The sequence below is a fragment of the Oncorhynchus nerka genome, linkage group LG8 (genome assembly GCF_034236695.1).
Source record: "Oncorhynchus nerka isolate Pitt River linkage group LG8, Oner_Uvic_2.0, whole genome shotgun sequence".
Lineage (NCBI taxonomy): Eukaryota > Metazoa > Chordata > Actinopteri > Salmoniformes > Salmonidae > Oncorhynchus > Oncorhynchus nerka.
In genome coordinates, this window is record NC_088403.1 from 11942660 (window position 1) to 11962109 (window position 19450).

Here is a 19450-nt window from a genome sequence, read left to right on the forward strand (position 1 = left end):
CCGCCACCGTGTGGGTACAAAGCTAGGTTGCAGATTTGATGAAAATCGAATTTGAGACAGTGCTGATATAACTAGCCTAATTTATTGTCAGGTAGTATTACATAGCGCTAAGACTAGTAGATTGAATGGTCAATGGTCAACCTTTTCAATAATAGGATACAATGCATGAGGGACACAAAGACACCAACATAGCAAAACGAAGATAAAGTAGGCTGTTGTGAATGTTAAATAAATATCCTTCTGTGTTTGTGTATGTTTTACCCTCTGGTGGTCGCACAGCACCTCCATTCCTTTATTCTTTTATGTTGTCCATAATCAGGTGACACCCGGCCCAGGCAGGCAGCAAAGGCGGTGAGATATTCTGAGCCACCGGAGTGATCGCTTGTCCGGCCTATCAGAGCGGGCGTCTCCGCTGTCTGACCCGAGAGGGAGGGCTCTATGAAGAGGGCACAGCGAGCTGTGAATATTGTTCGGTGTGAAGTTGAGTAAATTACTGTATGGCTGCAGATCTCAAGGGAAGTGATTCCCTTTCAAATCACGCCTTCTGCTTTATTTTCGGTGCGTTAAACACTGCTTAAACGGCTCCTGGACTATCATCAAAACGTTATGTACAACTATCACATGATGCTGCATTGTATGCCAAGTTGTAACTTCAGGCTATAGGGATGGCGTCTTCCGGATAGTGTGAAATCGCGGAGGCTCTAATTGAAGGCATTTCTTCATAAGTGTTTGATGCATAATAGACGTGGAAATCAGTAAGTTGTGGAGGAAGGCAACCGCACACATGTTGCAACTAAGCGCAACTTTCGATTTGCAGCAGGATGTGGTGTCAAGTATATTTAAGAAAGAGGCGACTGTAGGAATAATCAAAGGTAAGAGCTATCTGGTTGTATCGCTCGACCGGTATCCAAAACGTATACTTTGTGCCTTTACGCACAAGGTGACAATGTGTGACAAATACCATGATAGTAGTGACACATGTAATGGCTAAATGTATTTTTTCCTCTACAGAATACTCAGGGATCGTTGACACTCGGATCCTCAACATTGAAAGGGATGGAGGAGTCCTCTACTCCTGGAAAGTAAGTGGACACTGGGAAAGGGGCATTCACATAGCATTATAATGGGTATGTCAAGGGGCATTCACATAGCATTATAATGGGTATGTCAAGGGGCATTCACATAGCATTATAATGGGTATGTCAAGCGTGACGTTCCACACATAACCAACAGTGTGCTCTTCGGGACGTGGTGGGAACATTCTCTCTGTCTAGGGTGCATCCCAATGGCACCCTAGTCCTTATAGTGCAGCATCCCAATGGCACCCTATTCCCTATAGTGCAGCATCCCAATGGCACCCTATTCCCTATAGTGCAGCATCCCAATGGCACCCTATTCCCAATAGTGCAGCATCCCAATGGCACCCTATTCCATATAGTGCAGCATCCCAATGGCACCCTATTCCCTATAGTGCAGCATCCCAATGGCACCCTATTCCCAATAGTGCAGCATCCCAATGGCACCCTATTCCCTATAGTGCAGCATCCCAATGGCACCCTATTCCCAATAGTGCAGCATCCCAATGGCACCCTATACCCTATAGTGCAGCATCCCAATGGCACCCTATACCCTATAGTGCAGCATCCCAATGGCACCCTATTCCCTATAGTGCAGCATCCCAATGGCACCCTATTCCATATAGTGCAGCATCCCAATGGCACCCTATTCCCAATAGTGCAGCATCCCAATGGCACCCTATTCCCTATAGTGCAGCATCCCAATGGCACCCTATGCCCTATAGTGCAGCATCCCAATGGCACCCTATTCCCAATAGTGCAGCATCCCAATGGCACCCTATGCCCTATAGTGCAGCATCCCAATGGCACCCTATTCCCTATAGTGCAGCATCCCAATGGCACCCTATTCCCAATAGTGCAGCATCCCAATGGCACCCTATACCCTATAGTGCAGCATCACAATGGCACCCTATACCCTATAGTGCAGCATCCCAATGGCACCCTATTCCCTATAGTGCAGCATCCCAATGGCACCCTATTCCCAATAGTGCAGCATCCCAATGGCACCCTATTCCCAATAGTGCAGCATCCCAATGGCACCCTATTCCTTATAGTGCAGCATCCCAATGGCACCCTATTCCTTATAGTGCAGCATCCCAATGGCACCCTATTCCTTATAGTGCAGCATCCCAATGGCACCCTATACCCTATAGTGCAGCATCCCAATGGCACCCTATACCCTATAGTGCAGCATCCCAATGGCACCCTATTCCTTATAGTGCAGCATCCCAATGGCACCCTATTCCCTATAGTGCAGCATCCCAATGGCACCCTATTCCCTATAGTGCAGCATCCCAATGGCACCCTATACCCTATAGTGCAGCATCCCAATGGCACCCTATTCCCTATAGTGCAGCATCCCAATGGCACCCTATTCCCTATAGTGCAGCATCCCAATGGCACCCTATACCCTATAGTGCAGCATCCCAATGGCACCCTATTCCCTATAGTGCACTACTTTTGACCAGGGCCCATGGGGATCAGGGACGTAGGCTCCAAATAGAAGCCCAAAGACTCATGACAGACCACTGCAGCTGAATAAGATACTGGTTAAGAGCTACTGGTTAAGAGCTACTGGTTAAGAGGTATTCCGTTTCTTTATAACATAGAGTTGTTCATAAAGTATCCTCAGACTGTGAGGGAGTGTTAAACCCCACATAGACAGCTGAGATGTCATGGGCATAAGTATAGGTCATTACACACACACACACACACACACACACACACACACACACAGTCATTATGAGCCGTAATGGCTTTCCTCCTTCCTCTTCTCATCTCGCAGGGGGAAACAGGGACCACCAGGATCGGGAAATACGACCCCAATACCAGACAGAATAAGGTAGAGCTTCCTCTGTGTGGGTGTGTGTGTGACTGTGTGTGTTTGACTGTGAGTGTGTGACAATAAGAGTGAGTGAGTGGGTGAGTATGTGTGTATATGCCAGTCCATAGTCTTAATGGAATGTGAGGTTACTCCTAGTACACTGCCTGATCACCACCAGCTGTTTGTAGTGTTCATCATGGGCCCTAACCCCTGTCCCCTAACCCCTGTCCCCTTACCCCTCTCACCTCTCCCCTAACCCCTGTCCCCTAACCCCTGTTGCCTTACCCCTCTCACCTCTCCCCTAACCCCTGTCCCCTAACCCCTGTCCCCTTACCCCTCTCACCTCTCCCCTAACCCCTCTCCCCTCTCTTCACAGCTCCTCTACACATTTGACAAGCAGGTGTGTGTCAGCAGCTGTTCTCTGAATAAGGAGGAGACTCTGCTGGGTAAGGACCTGTTCATGGACTTCGAAATAGAATGTGTAGAACATAGAGATACATTAATTGTTCTATTGAATTCTATGGTGTAGAACAGATAACTCTAGAATCCATGGTATTCTAATTCTATGGCGTAAAACAGATAAAACTCTAGAATCCATGGTATTCTAATTCTATGGTGTAGAACAGATAAAACTCTAGAATCCATGGTATTCTAATTCTATGTGACACACATGCGTAGTACAAAGACACACAGACTAAAGTGTTGAGCCAGTGTCTCCTCCCCTAGTGTGTCAGTGTTAGACTAGATACAGGTTTTCCTACATACAGCCTACTGACATTTCCAGTCCAAGATTGTGATCACCCCGTGGGAGAACCTTATCATCACGAGAGAGGAACAATGTCTTGTGACTGAGCCGACAGCCAAGAGCCATTGTATTGAAGTCACGTCACTGAACCCACATCAACTCACATACTTGTCTTTTAATCTCATTTTTAGCGGTCAGTTTGGCACAGAGGACAAGAACAGAGGAGCGCCTCAGACCAGGTACCTGTCTCCCCTTGGCTCGACCCCGCCCCACATACACACACACACACACACACACTGACACACACACCTCCCAACTCTGATACAAACAAACACAGAAGCTGAAGATTAGAGAAATGCAACTCGACAGAAAACCATGTAAATCTACAGTATGTTATGAAGAGGGAAGTGGTAAGTTATATCCTGCTGATAACTAGCTCTCTATTTCCCTCAGGTTCTCTCTGAGCCTTTAGGGAGACAGACCCGTGGCTGTATTCACTACAACTCTAATAGTCAGATGGGTAACATTCAGGATGTTATGAAGTATCTATCCACACATGCACCACAGGTTTTTAAGTGTTTCAAGTGTACTCTACACAACTATTGGCTGTAGGCTGCACTATATCGGTCACCTGTGTGTGTTGGAATGAGCAGCAGTGATCACAAGGGCAGCACAGGCGCTGAAGCAGTTTTCTGCTGTTTCAGGTCAGTGAAGTTAATAATTACCATATATAACACCTTTCAATTGTCTACTCCTAGTTTCAAAATGTCTGACCCTCCTCATTGAGATCCATCCCATTAACAACACTAAGGTCCTGAAGGCTGTCGACTGCCGGGTCAGAGTTCAGGTATAGAGCTGTATTGTTTTGTACTCTACTGTACTCTTATCAGTTACACCTATTACAGTAAGCTTCCCCTCGGTTGTTATTACATTGTTGTAACAATGTGCTATAACCTGGTTCTACTACAAAGAATGTTAACCAGTCATCTTTGGTTTCATACAGTTCCTCCATCCAGACACAGAGAGGGACTCAGTGCTGGAGAGTCACCTGCTGCTGGTAGCAGAAGATGGCTGTGAGTATCTGGGAAGTGAAGTGGTGTCGAATCTCTGAGGGTCACAGCTTTTAACTATGATAGTACAAAGACATTAGATGACACTGTTCCCTGTTTTTGGGAGGGCCTTCAGGGTTTAGGCTTTGAACTTTGACCTTTGACCTTTCAGATGTGGAGCATCTCCATGTAATGCTGGTCAGACAAGAGGGTTACAGAGTGGTAAGAAACACTGTCACAGACTGTAGAGAGCTGGAATGGAATGCAACTGTTCCGTAGTGACATCACTTCCTGTTGACTGGTGTTCTAACAGGTGATGTTGAACCCAGACTGCCTGGCCAGAGACAGGGTGGCAGAGGAGTTCAGCTGGGTCCAGTGGGACAGCCAGACACAGAGACTCTTCTACCTCACACACAGGGTAACATACCATATATACAGTACCAGTCAAAAGTTTGGACACACCTACTCATTCAAGGGTTTTTCTTTATTTTTACTATTTTCTACATTGTAGAATAATAGTGAAGACATCAACACTATCAAATAACACATAAGGAATCATGTAGTAACCAAAAAAGTCTTAAACAAATCTAAATCTAAATATATTTTATATTTGAGATTCTTCAAAGTAGCCAGCCTTTGCCTTGATGACAGCTTTGCACTACTGGCATTCGCTCAACCAGCTTCACTTGGAATGCTTTTACAACAGCCTTGAAGGAGTTCCAACATATGTTGAGCACTTGTTGGCTGCTTTTCCTTCACTGCGGTCGTACTCATCCCAAACCATCTCAATTGGGTAGAGGTCGGGTGATTGTGGAGGCCAGGTCATCTGATGCAGCACTTCATCACTCTCCTTGGTCAAATAGCACTTACACAGCCTGGAGGTGTGTTGGGTCATTGCCCTGTTGAAAAACAAATGATAGTCCCCATTAAGCACAAACCATAGTAGGGTGGCTACTTTAAAGAATCTCAAATATAAAATATATTTGGATTTGTTTAACACTTATTTGGTTACTACATGATTTCATATGTGTTATTTCATAGTTTTGATGTCTTCACTATTCTACAATGTAGAAAATACTAAAAATGAATGACCCTTGAATGAGTAGGTGTGTCCAAACGTTTGACTGGTACTGTAGGTAACACACTAGGCTCTGACCTGGGCAACAACACCTTAAACTAACATGTTCTGCTTCTTTTGATTTGTGAAGAAGAATGCAGAAATTCCTCCTGATAATGCAATAATGACCTCCCTTCTTTCTCTGTCAGGAAAAAGCTGTGCTGAAATGTGTGCAATTCTGCCAAGACCACAACTGTGAGACCTTGGTGAGACTTAGCAGCAGAAATCATTTAATCATGAACACTTTATGGGTAGTGTTTGATTTCAGGTCAGGCTACTTAATGCTTCCCCCTCTTCCCGACAGTTTGAGCTTGTCCTGGAGTTGCCCTCTAACCCTTTCAGCTGTATGAGGTAAGAATGAAAAGTGAAATTAAATTAAATAAGATAACTTTTCAGCTAAACTGTGTATTTCCTGAAAACAGTTCATCAATATTCAGCCATTTCTCATCATGCTGTATGGATAACACCTTGTGTGTTTGACCCCTAGGTTTGTTAACCTGGGCTTTGACCATCACCAAGAGACGCAGCAGGAACGGGAGGAGATGAGGATGGTGGTGATCACCAATAACACAGGCAGGTTTTGGTTGAACATAAACTGATTCACCTCCATACTGTACTGTGTTGATAATGTTCTATGCTCGGAGAACATTCCTCTTTCATTGAGTTTGTCATTACTTTTTGTTTGACATGGGACGTGAATGGAAACAGAGGGTAAGTGCTGTAGCTACTGTGATCTAGATGAACTGTGTCACTCCTTGATCAATGGACAGTTCAGTCCACCACCAGCACAATCACACTCCCTTCACAGAGCCCAGATTTAATACAACATCTCAATTCTCAAGATTGCATTAGTCAAGCTGCACAATTGGAAATGCTGCAGGCTTCCCAATCGTAAAAATAATGTGTGTTTCTTTGAAAGGCCTATCAAATCTAAAGATGGTTGACGACGGCCCAGGGCCAGGATCATAATCACTTCACTGTGCTACTTATTCCAAATGACATTCAAGATTCAACCAATGAAACACTGTTGCTTTTAATAAGACCCCAATCAATACCACATTGTTAAAATTCTATCCTTCTGCTTCTTCTTCTGGTTCTGCTTCTTCTTCTGGTTCTTCTGCTTCTTATTCTGATTCTGCTTCTTCTTCTGCTTCTGGTTCTGCTTCCTCTTCTGGTTCTGCTTCTTCTGGTTCTGCTTCTTCTGGTTCTGCTTCTTCTGGTTCTGCTTCTTCTGGTTCTGCTTCTTCTGATTCTGCTTCTTCTGGTTCTGCTTCCTCTTCTGGTTCTGCTTCTTCTGCTTCTTCTGGTTCTGCTTCCTCGGCTTCTTCTGGTTCTGCTTCTTCTGGTTCTGCTTCTGCTTGTTCTGCTTCTTCTGGTTCTGCTTCTTCTGGTTCTGCTTCTTCTGGTTCTGCTTCTGCTTGTTCTGCTTCTTCTGCTTTTTCTTCTTCTGTTTCTGCTTCTTCTGGTTCTGCTTCTTCTGGTTCTGCTTCTTCTTCTGGTTCTGCTTCCTCTTCTGGTTCTGCTTCCTCTTCTGGTTCTGCTTCCTCTGCCTCTTCTGGTTCTGCTTCTGCTTGTTCTTCTTCTTCTGCTTCTTCTGCTTGTTCTTCTGCTTCTTCTGGTTCTGCTTCTACTTCTGCTTCTATTTCTTCTTCTGGCTCTGCTTCTACTTCTTCTTCTGGTTTAGCTTCTTCTTCTTCTTTGTATTAATCTGTTGTTAGAGTGTAATTGGTTGTTTTAATACCTGCTCCTTACTGTTGATTGCAGGGAGTATGTGTGTGTGTTACAGCCAGCCTGCTTGTGTCAACCAGGAGATCACATACACCATAGTCCTGGTGCACAGAGGTCCAGTATTATACATCTTACCATGTTGCATTAGTTCCATACATTATTCACAAATTACTAATTAAATCCTAAATTCTTCTAAGTTTCAAGTTGTACATTGTAATCTACCAGAGCCTCTCTGCCCTCTACAGGCTGCAGTAAAACGTTCTCAGTGGCTCTGGATGGCACCTCTAGTCCATGTAGTACAGATCTCCTCCCTCTCTTCATCCCTATAGGTCAGTCAACACATCTGTCTCACAGATGTCCTGTCCATCCTATCACAGCCCCTTCAGAACCTACTGGAACACTCCCACACAGCCCATCCATCCTATCACAGCCCCTTCAGAACCTGCTGGAACACTCCCACACAGCCCATCCATCCTATCACAGCCCCTTCAGAACCTGCTGGAACACTCCCACACAGCCCATCCATCCTATCACAGCCCCTTCAGAACCTGCTGGAACACTCCCACACAGCCCATCCATCCTATCACAACCCCTTCAGAACCTGCTGGAACACTCCCACACAGCCCATCCATCCTATCACAACCCCTTCAGAACCCACTGGAACACTCCCACACAGCCCATCCATCCTATCACAACCCCTTCAGAACCCACTGGAACACTCCCACACAGCCCATCCATCCTATCACAACCCCTTCAGAACCCACTGGAACACTCCCACACAGCCCATCCATCCTATCACAGCCCCTGATAGTGCTACTTCTACTTGGGACTGAGGAAGTGGTTTTAGGAGTTATTTGTGATAGGATGTTTATTATTATTGTACAGTAGACATTTACACAAGAGAATAAACAAATAAACAAACCAAAAACATTTGAGGTCAGTCCAAGATAGCTGATGAATAAATGTAGACTAGCCTGCTGTTCTCTGCCCAGGTTACTACGTGGTAGTCTACCTGTCTGGTCACTTCCTGCACTGCATCAACACCAGGCAACAGGAGCTGCTCTGCCACAGCCTCTTCCTCTCAGGTAAGGCTAGACCTGGGGCATGTTCATCAGGACACACCGTAGCCTTTTGTTTTGCAATGGAAAAGGAAATTGAGTTTTTTTTAACGGTTGAGACCCCTCTGTGTTTCACTCCATTACGTGTCTATGAACACGACCCTGGTTACCGACAGAAGTGGACTATATGAGGAATAGGGAGTCATTTCAGATGCAGCCCAAGTGTGTGTTTGTTAAACTGTGTTGATGATGTCCTCAGTATAACTGTGTTACAGGTGTTGATGATGGCCCCAGTGTAACTGTGTTGATGATGGCCCCAGTGTAACTGTGTTGATGATGGCCCCAGTATAACTGTGTTACAGGTGTTGATGATGGCCCCAGTGTAACTGTGTTACAGGTGTTGATGATGGCCCCAGTGTAACTGTGTTACAGGTGTTGATGATGGCCCCAGTGTAACTGTGTTGATGATGGCCCCAGTGTAACTGTGTTACAGGTGTTGATGATGGCCCCAGTGTAACTGTGTTGATGATGGCCCCAGTGTAACTGTGTTACAGGTGTTGATGATAGCCCCAGTGTAACTGTGTTGATGATGGCCCCAGTGTAACTGTGTTGATGATGGCCTCAGTATAACTGGGTTGCAGGTGTTGATGATGACTGTGTTGATGATGGCCCTAGTGTAACTGTGTTGATGATGGCCCCAGTGTAACTGTGTTGATGATGGCCCCAGTGTAACTGTGTTGATGATGGCCCCAGTGTAACCCAGTGTAACTGTGTTGATGATGGCCCCAGTGTAACTACAGGTGTTGATGATAGCCCCAGTGTAACTGTGTTGATGATGGCCCCAGTGTAACTGTGTTGATGATGGCCCCAGTGTAACTGTGGTTGATGGTGTAACTGTGTTGATGATGGCCCCAGTGTTGATGATGGCCCCAGTGTAACTGTGTTGATGATGGCCTAGTGTAACTGTGTTGATGATGGCCCCAGTGTAACTGTGTTGATTGGCCCCAGTGTAACTGTGTTGGCCCCAGTGTATGATGGCCCCAGTGTAACTGTGTTGATGATGGCCCCAGTGTAACTGTGTTGATGATGGCCCCAGTGTAACTGTGTTGATGATGGCCCCAGTGTAACTGTGTTGATGATGGCCCCAGTGTAACTGTGTTGATGATGGCCCCAGTGTAACTGTGTTGATGATGGCCCCAGTGTAACTGGGTTGATGATGGCCCCAGTGTAACTGTGTTGATGATGGCCCCAGTGTAACTGTGTTGATGATGGCCTCAGTGTAACTGTGTTGATGATGGCCCCAGTGTAACTGTGTTGATGATGGCCCCAGTGTAACTGTGTTGATGATGGCCCCAGTGTAACTGTGTTGATGATGGCCCCAGTGTAACTGTGTTGATGATGGCCTCAGTGTAACTGTGTTGATGATGGCCCCAGTGTAACTGGGTTGCAGGTGTTTATGATGGCCCTAGTGTAACTGTGTTGATGATGGCCCCAGTGTAACTGTGTTGATGATGGCCCCAGTATAACTGTGTTACAGGTGTTGATGATGGCCCCAGTGTAACTGTGTTAAAGGTGTTGATGATGGCCCCAGTGTAACTGTGTTACAGGTGTTGATGATGGCCCCAGTGTAACTGTGTTGATGATGGCCCCAGTGTAACTGTGTTACAGGTGTTGATGATGGCCCCAGTGTAACTGTGTTGATGATGGCCCCAGTGTAACTGTGTTGATGATGGCCCCAGTGTAACTGTGTTGATGATGGCCCCAGTGTAACTGTGTTACAGGTGTTGATGATAGCCCCAGTGTAACTGTGTTGATGATGGCCCCAGTGTAACTGTGTTGATGATGGCCTCAGTATAACTGTGTTGATGATGCCCCAGTGTAACTGTGTTGATGATGGCCCTAGTGTAACTGTGTTGATGATGGCCCCAGTGTAACTGTGTTGATGATGGCCCCAGTGTAACTGTGTTGATGATGGCCCCAGTGTAACTGTGTTGATGATGGCCTCAGTGTAACTGTGTTGATGATGGCCTCAGTGTAACTGTGTTGATGATGGCCCCAGTGTAACAGTGTTCCAGGTGTTGATGATGGCCCCAGTGTAACTGTGTTGATGATGGCCCCAGTGTAACTGTGTTGATGATGGCCCCAGTGTAACTGTGTTGATGATGGCCCCAGTGTAACTGTGTTGATGATGGCCTCAGTATAACTGGGTTGCAGGTGTTGATGATGGCCCTAGTGTAACTGTGTTGATGATGGCCCTAGTGTAACTGTGTTGATGATGGCCCCAGTGTAACTGTGTTGATGATGGCCCCAGTGTAACTGTGTTGATGATGGCCCCAGTGTAACTGTGTTGATGATGGCCTCAGTGTAACTGTGTTGATGATGGCCCCAGTGTGTAACTGTGTTGATGATGGCCCCAGTGTAACTGTGTTGATGATGGCCCCAGTGTAACTGTGTTGATGATGGCCCCAGTGTAACTGTGTTGATGATGGCCCCAGTGTAACTGTGTTGATGATGGCCCCAGTGTAACTGGGTTGATGATGGCCCCATTGTAACTGGGTTGATGATGGCCTCAGTGTAACTGTGTTGATGATGGCCCCAGTGTAACTGTGTTGATGATGGCCCCAGTGTAACTGTGTTGATGATGGCCCCAGTGTAACTGTGTTGATGATGGCCCCAGTGTAACTGTGTTGATGATGGCCCCAGTGTAACTGTGTTGATGATGGCCTCAGTGTAACTGTGTTGATGATGGCCCCAGTGTAACTGTGTTGATGATGGCCCCAGTGTAACTGTGTTGATGATGGCCCAGTGTAACTGTGTTGATGATGGCCCCAGTGTAACTGGGTTGCAGGTGTTGATGATGGCCCCAGTGTAACTGTGTTGATGATGGCCCCAGTGTAACTGTGTTGATGATGGCCTCAGTGTAACTGTGTTGCAGCCCCAGTGTTGATGATGGCCCCAGTGTAACTGTGTTGATGATGGCCCCTAGTGTAACTGTGTTGATGATGGCCCAGTGTAACTGTGTTGATGATGGCCCCAGTGTAACTGTGTTGATGATGGCCCCAGTGTAACTGTGTTGATGATGGCCCCAGTGTAACTGTGTTGATGATGGCCCCCAGGTGTTGATGATAGCCCCAGTGTAACTGTGTTGATGATGGCCCCAGTGTAACTGTGTTGATGATGGCCTCAGTATAACTGGGTTGCAGGTGTTGATGATGGCCCTAGTGTAACTGTGTTGATGATGGCCCAGTGTAACTGTGTTGATGATGGCCCCAGTGTAACTGTGTTGATGATGGCCCCAGTGTTGATGATGGCCCCAGTGTAACTGTGTAACTGTGTTGATGATGGCCCCAGTGTAACTGTAACTGTGTTGATGATGGCCCCAGTGTAACTGTGTTGATGATGGCCCCAGTGTAACTGTGTTGATGATGGCCCCAGTGTAACTGTGTTGATGATGGCCCCAGTGTAACTGTGTTGATGATGGCCCCAGTGTAACTGTGTTGATGATGGCCCCAGTGTAACTGTGTTGATGATGGCCTCAGTGTAACTGTGTTGATGATGGCCCCAGTGTAACTGTGTTGATGATGGCCCCAGTGTAACTGTGTTGATGATGGCCCCAGTGTAACTGTGTTGATGATGGCCCCAGTGTAACTGTGTTGATGATGGCCTCAGTGTAACTGTGTTGATGATGGCCCCAGTGTAACTGGGTTGCAGGTGTTGATGATGGCCCCAGTGTAACTGTGTTGATGATGGCCCCAGTGTAACTGTGTTGATGATGGCCCCAGTATAACTGTGTTACAGGTGTTGATGATGGCCCCAGTGTAACTGTGTTGATGATGGCCCCAGTGTAACTGTGTTACAGGTGTTGATGATGGCCCCAGTGTAACTGTGTTGATGATGGCCCCAGTGTAACTGTGTTACAGGTGTTGATGATGGCCCCAGTGTAACTGTGTTGATGATGGCCCCAGTGTAACTGTGTTGATGATGGCCCCAGTGTAACTGTGTTGATGATGGCCCCAGTGTAACTGTGTTACAGGTGTTGATGATAGCCCCAGTGTAACTGTGTTGATGATGGCCCCAGTGTAACTGTGTTGATGATGGCCCCAGTGTAACTGTGTTGCATGATGGCCCCAGTGTAACTGTGTTGATGATGGCCCTAGTGTAACTGTGTTGATGATGGCCCCAGTGTAACTGTGTTGATGATGGCCCCAGTGTAACTGTGTTGATGATGGCCCCAGTGTAACTGTGTTGATGATGGCCTCAGTGTAACTGTGTTGATGATGGCCTCAGTGTAACTGTGTTGATGATGGCCCCAGTGTAACAGTGTTCCAGGTGTTGATGATGGCCCCAGTGTAACTGTGTTGATGATGGCCCCAGTGTAACTGTGTTAAAGGTGTTGATGATAGCCCCAGTGTAACTGTGTTGATGATGGCCCCAGTGTAACTGTGTTGATGATGGCCCCAGTATAACTGTGTTGAGGTGTTGATGATGGCCCAGTGTAACTGTGTTGATGATGGCCCTAGTGTAACTGTGTTGATGATGGCCCCAGTGTAACTGTGTTGATGATGGCCCCAGTGTAACTGTGTTGATGATGGCCCCAGTGTAACTGTGTTGATGATGGCCTCAGTGTAACTGTGTTGATGATGGCCCCAGTGTAACTGTGTAACTGTGTTGATGATGGCCCCAGTGTAACTGTGTTGATGATGGCCCCAGTGTAACTGTGTTGATGATGGCCCCAGTGTAACTGTGTTGATGATGGCCCCAGTGTAACTGGGTTGATGATGGCCCCAGTGTAACTGGGTTGATGATGGCCCCATTGTAACTGTGTTGATGATGGCCTCAGTGTAACTGTGTTGATGATGGCCCCAGTGTAACTGTGTTGATGATGGCCCCAGTGTAACTGTGTTGATGATGGCCTCAGTGTAACTGTGTTGATGATGGCCCCAGTGTAACTGTGTTGATGATGGCCCCAGTGTAACTGTGTTGATGATGGCCTCAGTGTAACTGTGTTGATGATGGCCCCAGTGTAACTGTGTTGATGATGGCCCCAGTGTAACTGTGTTGATGATGGCCTCAGTGTAACTGTGTTGATGATGGCCCCAGTGTAACTGGGTTGCAGGTGTTGATGATGGCCCTAGTGTAACTGTGTTGATGATGGTAGTGAGTGTTGATGATGGCCCCAGTGTAACTGTGTTGATGATGGCCCCAGTGTAACTGTGTTGATGATGGCCCCAGTGTAACTGTGTTGATGATGGCCTCAGTGTAACTGTGTTGATGATGGCCCCAGTGTAACTGTGTAACTGTGTTGATGATGGCCCCAGTGTAACTGTGTTGATGATGGCCCCAGTGTAACTGTGTTGATGATGGCCCCAGTGTAACTGTGTTGATGATGGCCCCAGTGTAACTGTGTTGATGATGGCCCCAGTGTAACTGTGTTGATGATGGCCCCAGTATAACTGTGTTGATGATGGCCCCAGTATAACTTGGTTGATGATGGACTCAGTGTAACTGTGTTGATGATGGCCCCAGTATAACTGTGTTGATGATGGCCCCAGTGTAACTGTGTTGATGATGGCCCCAGTGTAACTGTGTTGATGATGGCCCCAGTGTAACTGTGTTGATGATGGCCCCAGTGTAACTGTGTTGATGATGGCCCCAGTGTAACTGGGTTGCAGGTGTTGATGATGGCCCCAGTGTAACTGTGTTGATGATGGCCCCAGTGTAACTGGGTTGCAGGTGTTGATGATGGCCCCAGTGTAACTGTGTTGATGATGGCCCCAGTGTAACTGTGTTGATGATGGCCCCAGTGTAACTGTGTTGATGATGGCCCCAGTGTAACTGTGTTGATGATGGCCCCAGTGTAACTGTGTTGATGATGGCCCCAGTATAACTGTGTTGATGATGGCCCCAGTGTAACTGTGTTACAGGTGTTGATGATGGCCCCAGTATAACTGTGTTGATGATGGCCCCAGTGTAACTGTGTTGATGATAGCCCCAGTGTAACTGTGTTGATGATGGCCCCAGTGTAACTGTGTTGATGATGGCCCCAGTGTAACTGTGTTACAGGTGTTGATGATGGCCCCAGTATAACTCTGTTGATGATGGCCCTAGTGTAACTGTGTTGATGATGGCCCCAGTGTATAACTGTGTTGATGATGGCCTCAGTGTAACTGTGTTGATGATGGCCCCAGTGTAACTGTGTTGATGATGGCCCCAGTGTAACTGTGTTGATGATGGCCTCAGTGTAACTGTGTTGATGATGGCCCCAGTGTAACTGGGTTGCAGGTGTTGATGATGGCCCTAGTGTAACTGTGTTGATGATGGCCCTAGTGTAACAGTGTTGATGATGGCCCCAGTGTAACTGTGTTGATGATGGCCCCAGTGTAACTGTGTTGATGATGGCCCCAGTGTAACTGTGTTGATGATGGCCCCAGTGTAACTGTGTTGATGATGGCCTCAGTGTAACTGTGTTGATGATGGCCCCAGTGTAACTGTGTTGATGATGGCCCCAGTGTAACTGGGTTGATGATGGCCCCAGTGTAACTGTGTTGATGATGGCCCCAGTGTTGATGGCCCCAGTATAACTGTGTTGATGATGGCCCCCTGTGTTGATGATGGCCTCAGTGTAACTGTGTTGATGATGGCCCCAGTGTAACTGTGTTGATGATGGCCCCAGTGTAACTGTGTTGATGATGGCCTCAGTGTAACTGTGTTGATGATGGCCCCAGTGTAACTGGGTTGCAGGTGTTGATGATGGCCCCAGTGTAACTGTGTTGATGATGAGGTGTTGATGATGGCCCCAGTGTAACTGTGTTGATGATGGCCCCAGTGTAACTGTGTTGATGATGGCCCCAGTGTAACTGTGTTACAGGTGTTGATGATGGCCCCAGTATAACTCTGTTGATGATGGCCCCAGTGTAACTGTGTTGATGATGTCCCCAGTATAACTGTGTTGATGATGTCCCCAGTGTAACTGTGTTGATGATGGCCCCAGTGTAACTGTGTTGATGATGGCCCCAGTGTAACTGTGTTACAGGTGTTGATGATGGCCCCAGTATAACTGTGTTGATAAGTGTAACTGTGTTGATGATGGCCCCCCCAGTGATAAGCCCCAGTGTAACTGTGTTGATGATGGCCCCAGTGTAACTGTGTTACAGGTGTTGATGATGGCCCCAGTATAACTCTGTTGATGATGGCCCCAGTGTAACCGTGTTGATGATAGCCCCAGTGTAACTGTGTTGATGATGGCCCCAGTGTAACTGTGTTACAGGTGTTGATGATGGCCCCAGTATAACTCTGTTGATGATGGCCCTAGTGTAACTGTGTTGATCATGGCCCCAGTGTAACTGTGTTGATGATGGCCCCAGTGTAACTGTGTTACAGGTGTTGATGCAGAGCTGGGTGTGTTGGGATCAGACAGTGTGGTGTTGTCTCTACCCGAGTCCTCTCTGCTGGACCTGAACACAGGCAGGATGTACACTGTAGACCTCAACCCCTCCTTCCTAATGGACCTACTGCACTGCAGGTAGAATGGACTAGAATAGAATGGAATGGAATAGAATGGAGTAGAATATAATGGAATGGAATAGAATGGAATAGAATGGAGTAGAATATAATAAAATAGAATGGAATATAATATAATAGAATAACATAGAATAACATAGAATACAATATAGCTCAATCCATTGTTGAATGGAAAATGGTCTTGAGTGTGTATTTCATGCTTACAGCATGTAGAAGGTACTGCAGCATTGAGTATTATAGTGATGGTACACTCCTCTGTTTATGTCGTATTCATGATGTCTTGTGCTCTGTGCTGTAGCCACAGGAGACCTGATGCTCAACGCCTGGCTGCCCTGCACTGTCTGCTGCTCTACATGGGATCCAACGCTGCACTAGAACTGAAGGTAGGAGATGCTCAGAGATGCTCTTTGTTCAGAGAGAGAGAGAGAGACACAGAGTGTGTTTAAAATATATATATTTAACCTTTATTTATCCAGGTAGGCTAGTTGAGAACAAGTTCTCATTTTCAACTGCGGCCTGGCCAAGATAAAGCAAAGCAGTGCGACACAAACAACAACAGAGTTACACATGGAATAAACAAACATACAGTCAATAATACAATAGAAAAGTCTATATACAGTGTGTACAAATGAGGTAAGATAAGGGATAAATAGGCCATGGTGGCGAAGTAATTACATTATAGCAATTAAACACTGGAGTGATAGATGTGCAGAAGATGAATGTGCAAGTAGAGATACTGGGGTGCAAAGGAGCAAAATAAATAAATAACAGTATGGGGATGAGGTAGTTGGATGGGCTATTTACAGATGGGCTATGTACAGGTGCACTATGTACAGGTGCAGTGATTTGTGAGCTGCTCTGACAGCTGGAGTGTAAAGTTAGTGAGGGAGATATGAGTCTCCAGCTTCAGTGATGTTTGCAATTCGTTCAAGTCATTGGCAGCAGAGAACTGTAAGGAGAGGCGGCCAAAGGAAGAATTGGCTTTGGGGGTGACCAGTGAGATATACCTGCTGCAGCGCGTGCTACGGGTGGGTGCTGCTATGGTGACCAGTGAGCTGAGATAAGGTGGTGCCATACCTAGCAAAGAAAGAATGGTGTCGTCTGCGTAGAGGTGGATCAGAGAATCACCAGCAGCAAGAGCGACATCATTTATGTATACAGAGAAGAGAGTCGGCCTGAGAATTTAACCCTGTGGCACCCCCATAGAGACTGCCAGAGGTCTAGACAACAGTCCCTCCGATTTGACACACTGAACTCTATCAGAGAAGTAGTTGGTGAACCAGGCGAGGCAGTCATTTGAGAAACCAAGGCTGCTGACTCTGCCGATAAGAATGGGGTGATTGACAGAGTCAAAAGCCTTGGCCAGGTCGATGAATAGGGCTGCATAGTATTGTCTCTTATCGATGGCGGTTATGATATCATTTAGGACCTTGACTGTGGCTGAGGTGCAACCACGACCAGCTCGGGAACCAGAATGCATAGCGGAGAACGTACGGTGGGATTCTAAATGGTCGGTGATCTGTTTGTTAACTTGGCTTTCGAAGACCTTAGAAAGGCAGGGTAGGATAGATATCGGTCTGTAGCAGTTTGTGTCTAGAGTGTTTCCCCCTTTGAAGAGTGAAAGAGAGATGTTTTGGAGGGAGAAGTTCAGGAATGGGTGCTGACCATGAGTCAGGTTGTTTATAATAGAGAAAGTGCTGCACTTGAAATCTCCATCTGCAGTACTTGTTCTAAATGGTGTCTCTGTGGCCATGACAACACAGTTAGAGAGGTAACCCGACTTAGAGGTCCAGGAGGACGAGGCTGCTGTGGTTTCATCCACTCTGTGGAAACCCTTTACATAACATGGCTTCATGCATGTGTGGTAACAATGGAGTTACTATAGTAACAATACCAAGATGTTGTTACTTAGCACTGCTGTTACTTCATGTGTTTTCTCTGCAGATCATAGATTGGATCTGTGACAATGTCATGCCGTTCGACACCTTCGATCAAATTCAGGAATTTATTCTGGGTAAGTGGAACAAGACTTATCACCGTTTTAAAATCTATGTTTGTGGTGTTTTATGGAAGAATCATGGTCTCCCTTCAACAACAGCGTCACTGTACAGGATCATCTATAAGAAGTGTCTCAGTCTGGATGAAGTCCTACCTTACTCCTCTGTGTTTGAGAAGAAGAAGGTACCTGAGGCTCTAGACCAGGTCCCCGGTGTCACCTGCACCACAGAGCTCCATGCTGAACCGGTGTTCAAAGGAAAGGTAAGATGTCTTTCACCCACTCCAGCTATTCAACTACCTGATCAGTGTGTAATATTTAGTGATTTATTTCCAGGTTAGCCACTAGGGGGCAGACCCACTCCAGCTATTCAACTACCTGATCAGTCACGGGCGTAATATTTAGTGATTTATTTCCAGGTTAGCCACTAGGGGGCAGACAGGAGTGGGAAGCAGTGCTCAGTAACAGATAAAGAATGCATTTCTAATGAATTAAATGAAGAAGAGTTGTGTTGAAAGTAAGGACGTAATAATATTATATAAACTGTGCTATTTACAATGAAATACCCAGTGATTATTCTGTAGATGGAGGCCTTCTTTAATTAAAGGCAAAACATGAACCATTTGTTACAATCAAGTGCATTTCATTTAATGTTATGTAGTATGAACCCTGTGCCATAAATCATTTTGTTTCCAAGGAGGTCTCAAGATGACCATAACAAATGTACTTACTTTGCACAAACTGTAAAAGTAGTAAACATCTGGTGTTTACTAGATGTTTGGTAATGTTTCGCTGCAGGCCAGGAGTCTCCAGGGTTATTGGGAAGAGCTGCAGTGGAGCACAGAAAAGATGAAGTACTTTGAGGCAGTTCCAAACCCACGATACAGAGCATCTCAGAACCTGCCAGACTGGACCAAGCTGCTCACTACCCTGGTGAGTTCTGTTCACACCTAGAATGTAGCAGCATTGGTGAGTTCACACATATTAGAGGATCAAACTGCAGATCCAGAACCTCTCACAGTCTGCCAGACTGGACCACACTGCTAGCTACCCTGGTGAGTTCACACAGAGAGACTGGAATATAGATTATCTCTGGGAGCTCAGTGCACCACAGGAACCATGGTCTCTCTCTCTGATCCCAAGCTTTATACTGCAGCTAGCAGTAGGACAGTATGGAACCATGGTCTCTCTCTCTGATCCCAAGCTTTACACTGCAGTAGGACAGTATGGAACCATGGTCTCTCTCTCTGATCCTAAGCTTTATACTGCAGCTAGCAGTAGGACAGTATGGAACCATGGTCTCTCTCTCTGATCCCAAGCTTTATACTGCAGCTA

General features: G+C 46.4%; 1 protein-coding gene across 4 annotated transcripts in view; it reads left to right on the plus strand.

The window, feature by feature from the left end:
* The first annotated feature begins 403 nt into the window (after window positions 1-403).
* Window positions 404-19450, plus strand: part of gsap (gamma-secretase activating protein) — a 55508-nt gene continuing 36461 nt past the window's right edge. Inside the window, exons 1-20 of one of the 4 annotated variants that reach the window (XR_010464508.1) lie at window positions 404-872; window positions 1012-1082; window positions 2863-2919; window positions 3278-3347; window positions 3838-3885; window positions 4405-4493; window positions 4650-4719; window positions 4868-4917; window positions 5009-5113; window positions 5962-6018; window positions 6117-6163; window positions 6300-6389; window positions 7581-7654; window positions 7786-7869; window positions 8533-8625; window positions 15979-16120; window positions 16418-16502; window positions 18064-18133; window positions 18218-18378; window positions 18914-19048. Coding sequence is in view for 2 of the 4 variants with exons in the window: in XM_065021330.1 (XP_064877402.1) it covers window positions 785-872; window positions 1012-1082; window positions 2863-2919; window positions 3278-3347; window positions 3838-3885; window positions 4405-4493; window positions 4650-4719; window positions 4868-4917; window positions 5009-5113; window positions 5962-6018; window positions 6117-6163; window positions 6300-6389; window positions 7581-7654; window positions 7786-7869; window positions 8533-8625; window positions 15979-16120; window positions 16418-16502; window positions 18064-18133; window positions 18218-18378; window positions 18914-19048 (1686 nt within the window). In the remaining 2 variants the exon portion in view is untranslated. The remainder of the gene's footprint in view (window positions 873-1011; window positions 1083-2862; window positions 2920-3277; window positions 3348-3837; window positions 3886-4404; window positions 4494-4649; window positions 4720-4867; window positions 4918-5008; window positions 5114-5961; window positions 6019-6116; window positions 6164-6299; window positions 6390-7580; window positions 7655-7785; window positions 7870-8532; window positions 8626-15978; window positions 16121-16417; window positions 16503-18063; window positions 18134-18217; window positions 18379-18913; window positions 19049-19450) is intronic. The other 3 variants (XR_010464507.1, XM_065021330.1, XM_065021329.1) reach the window with 3 other exon arrangements.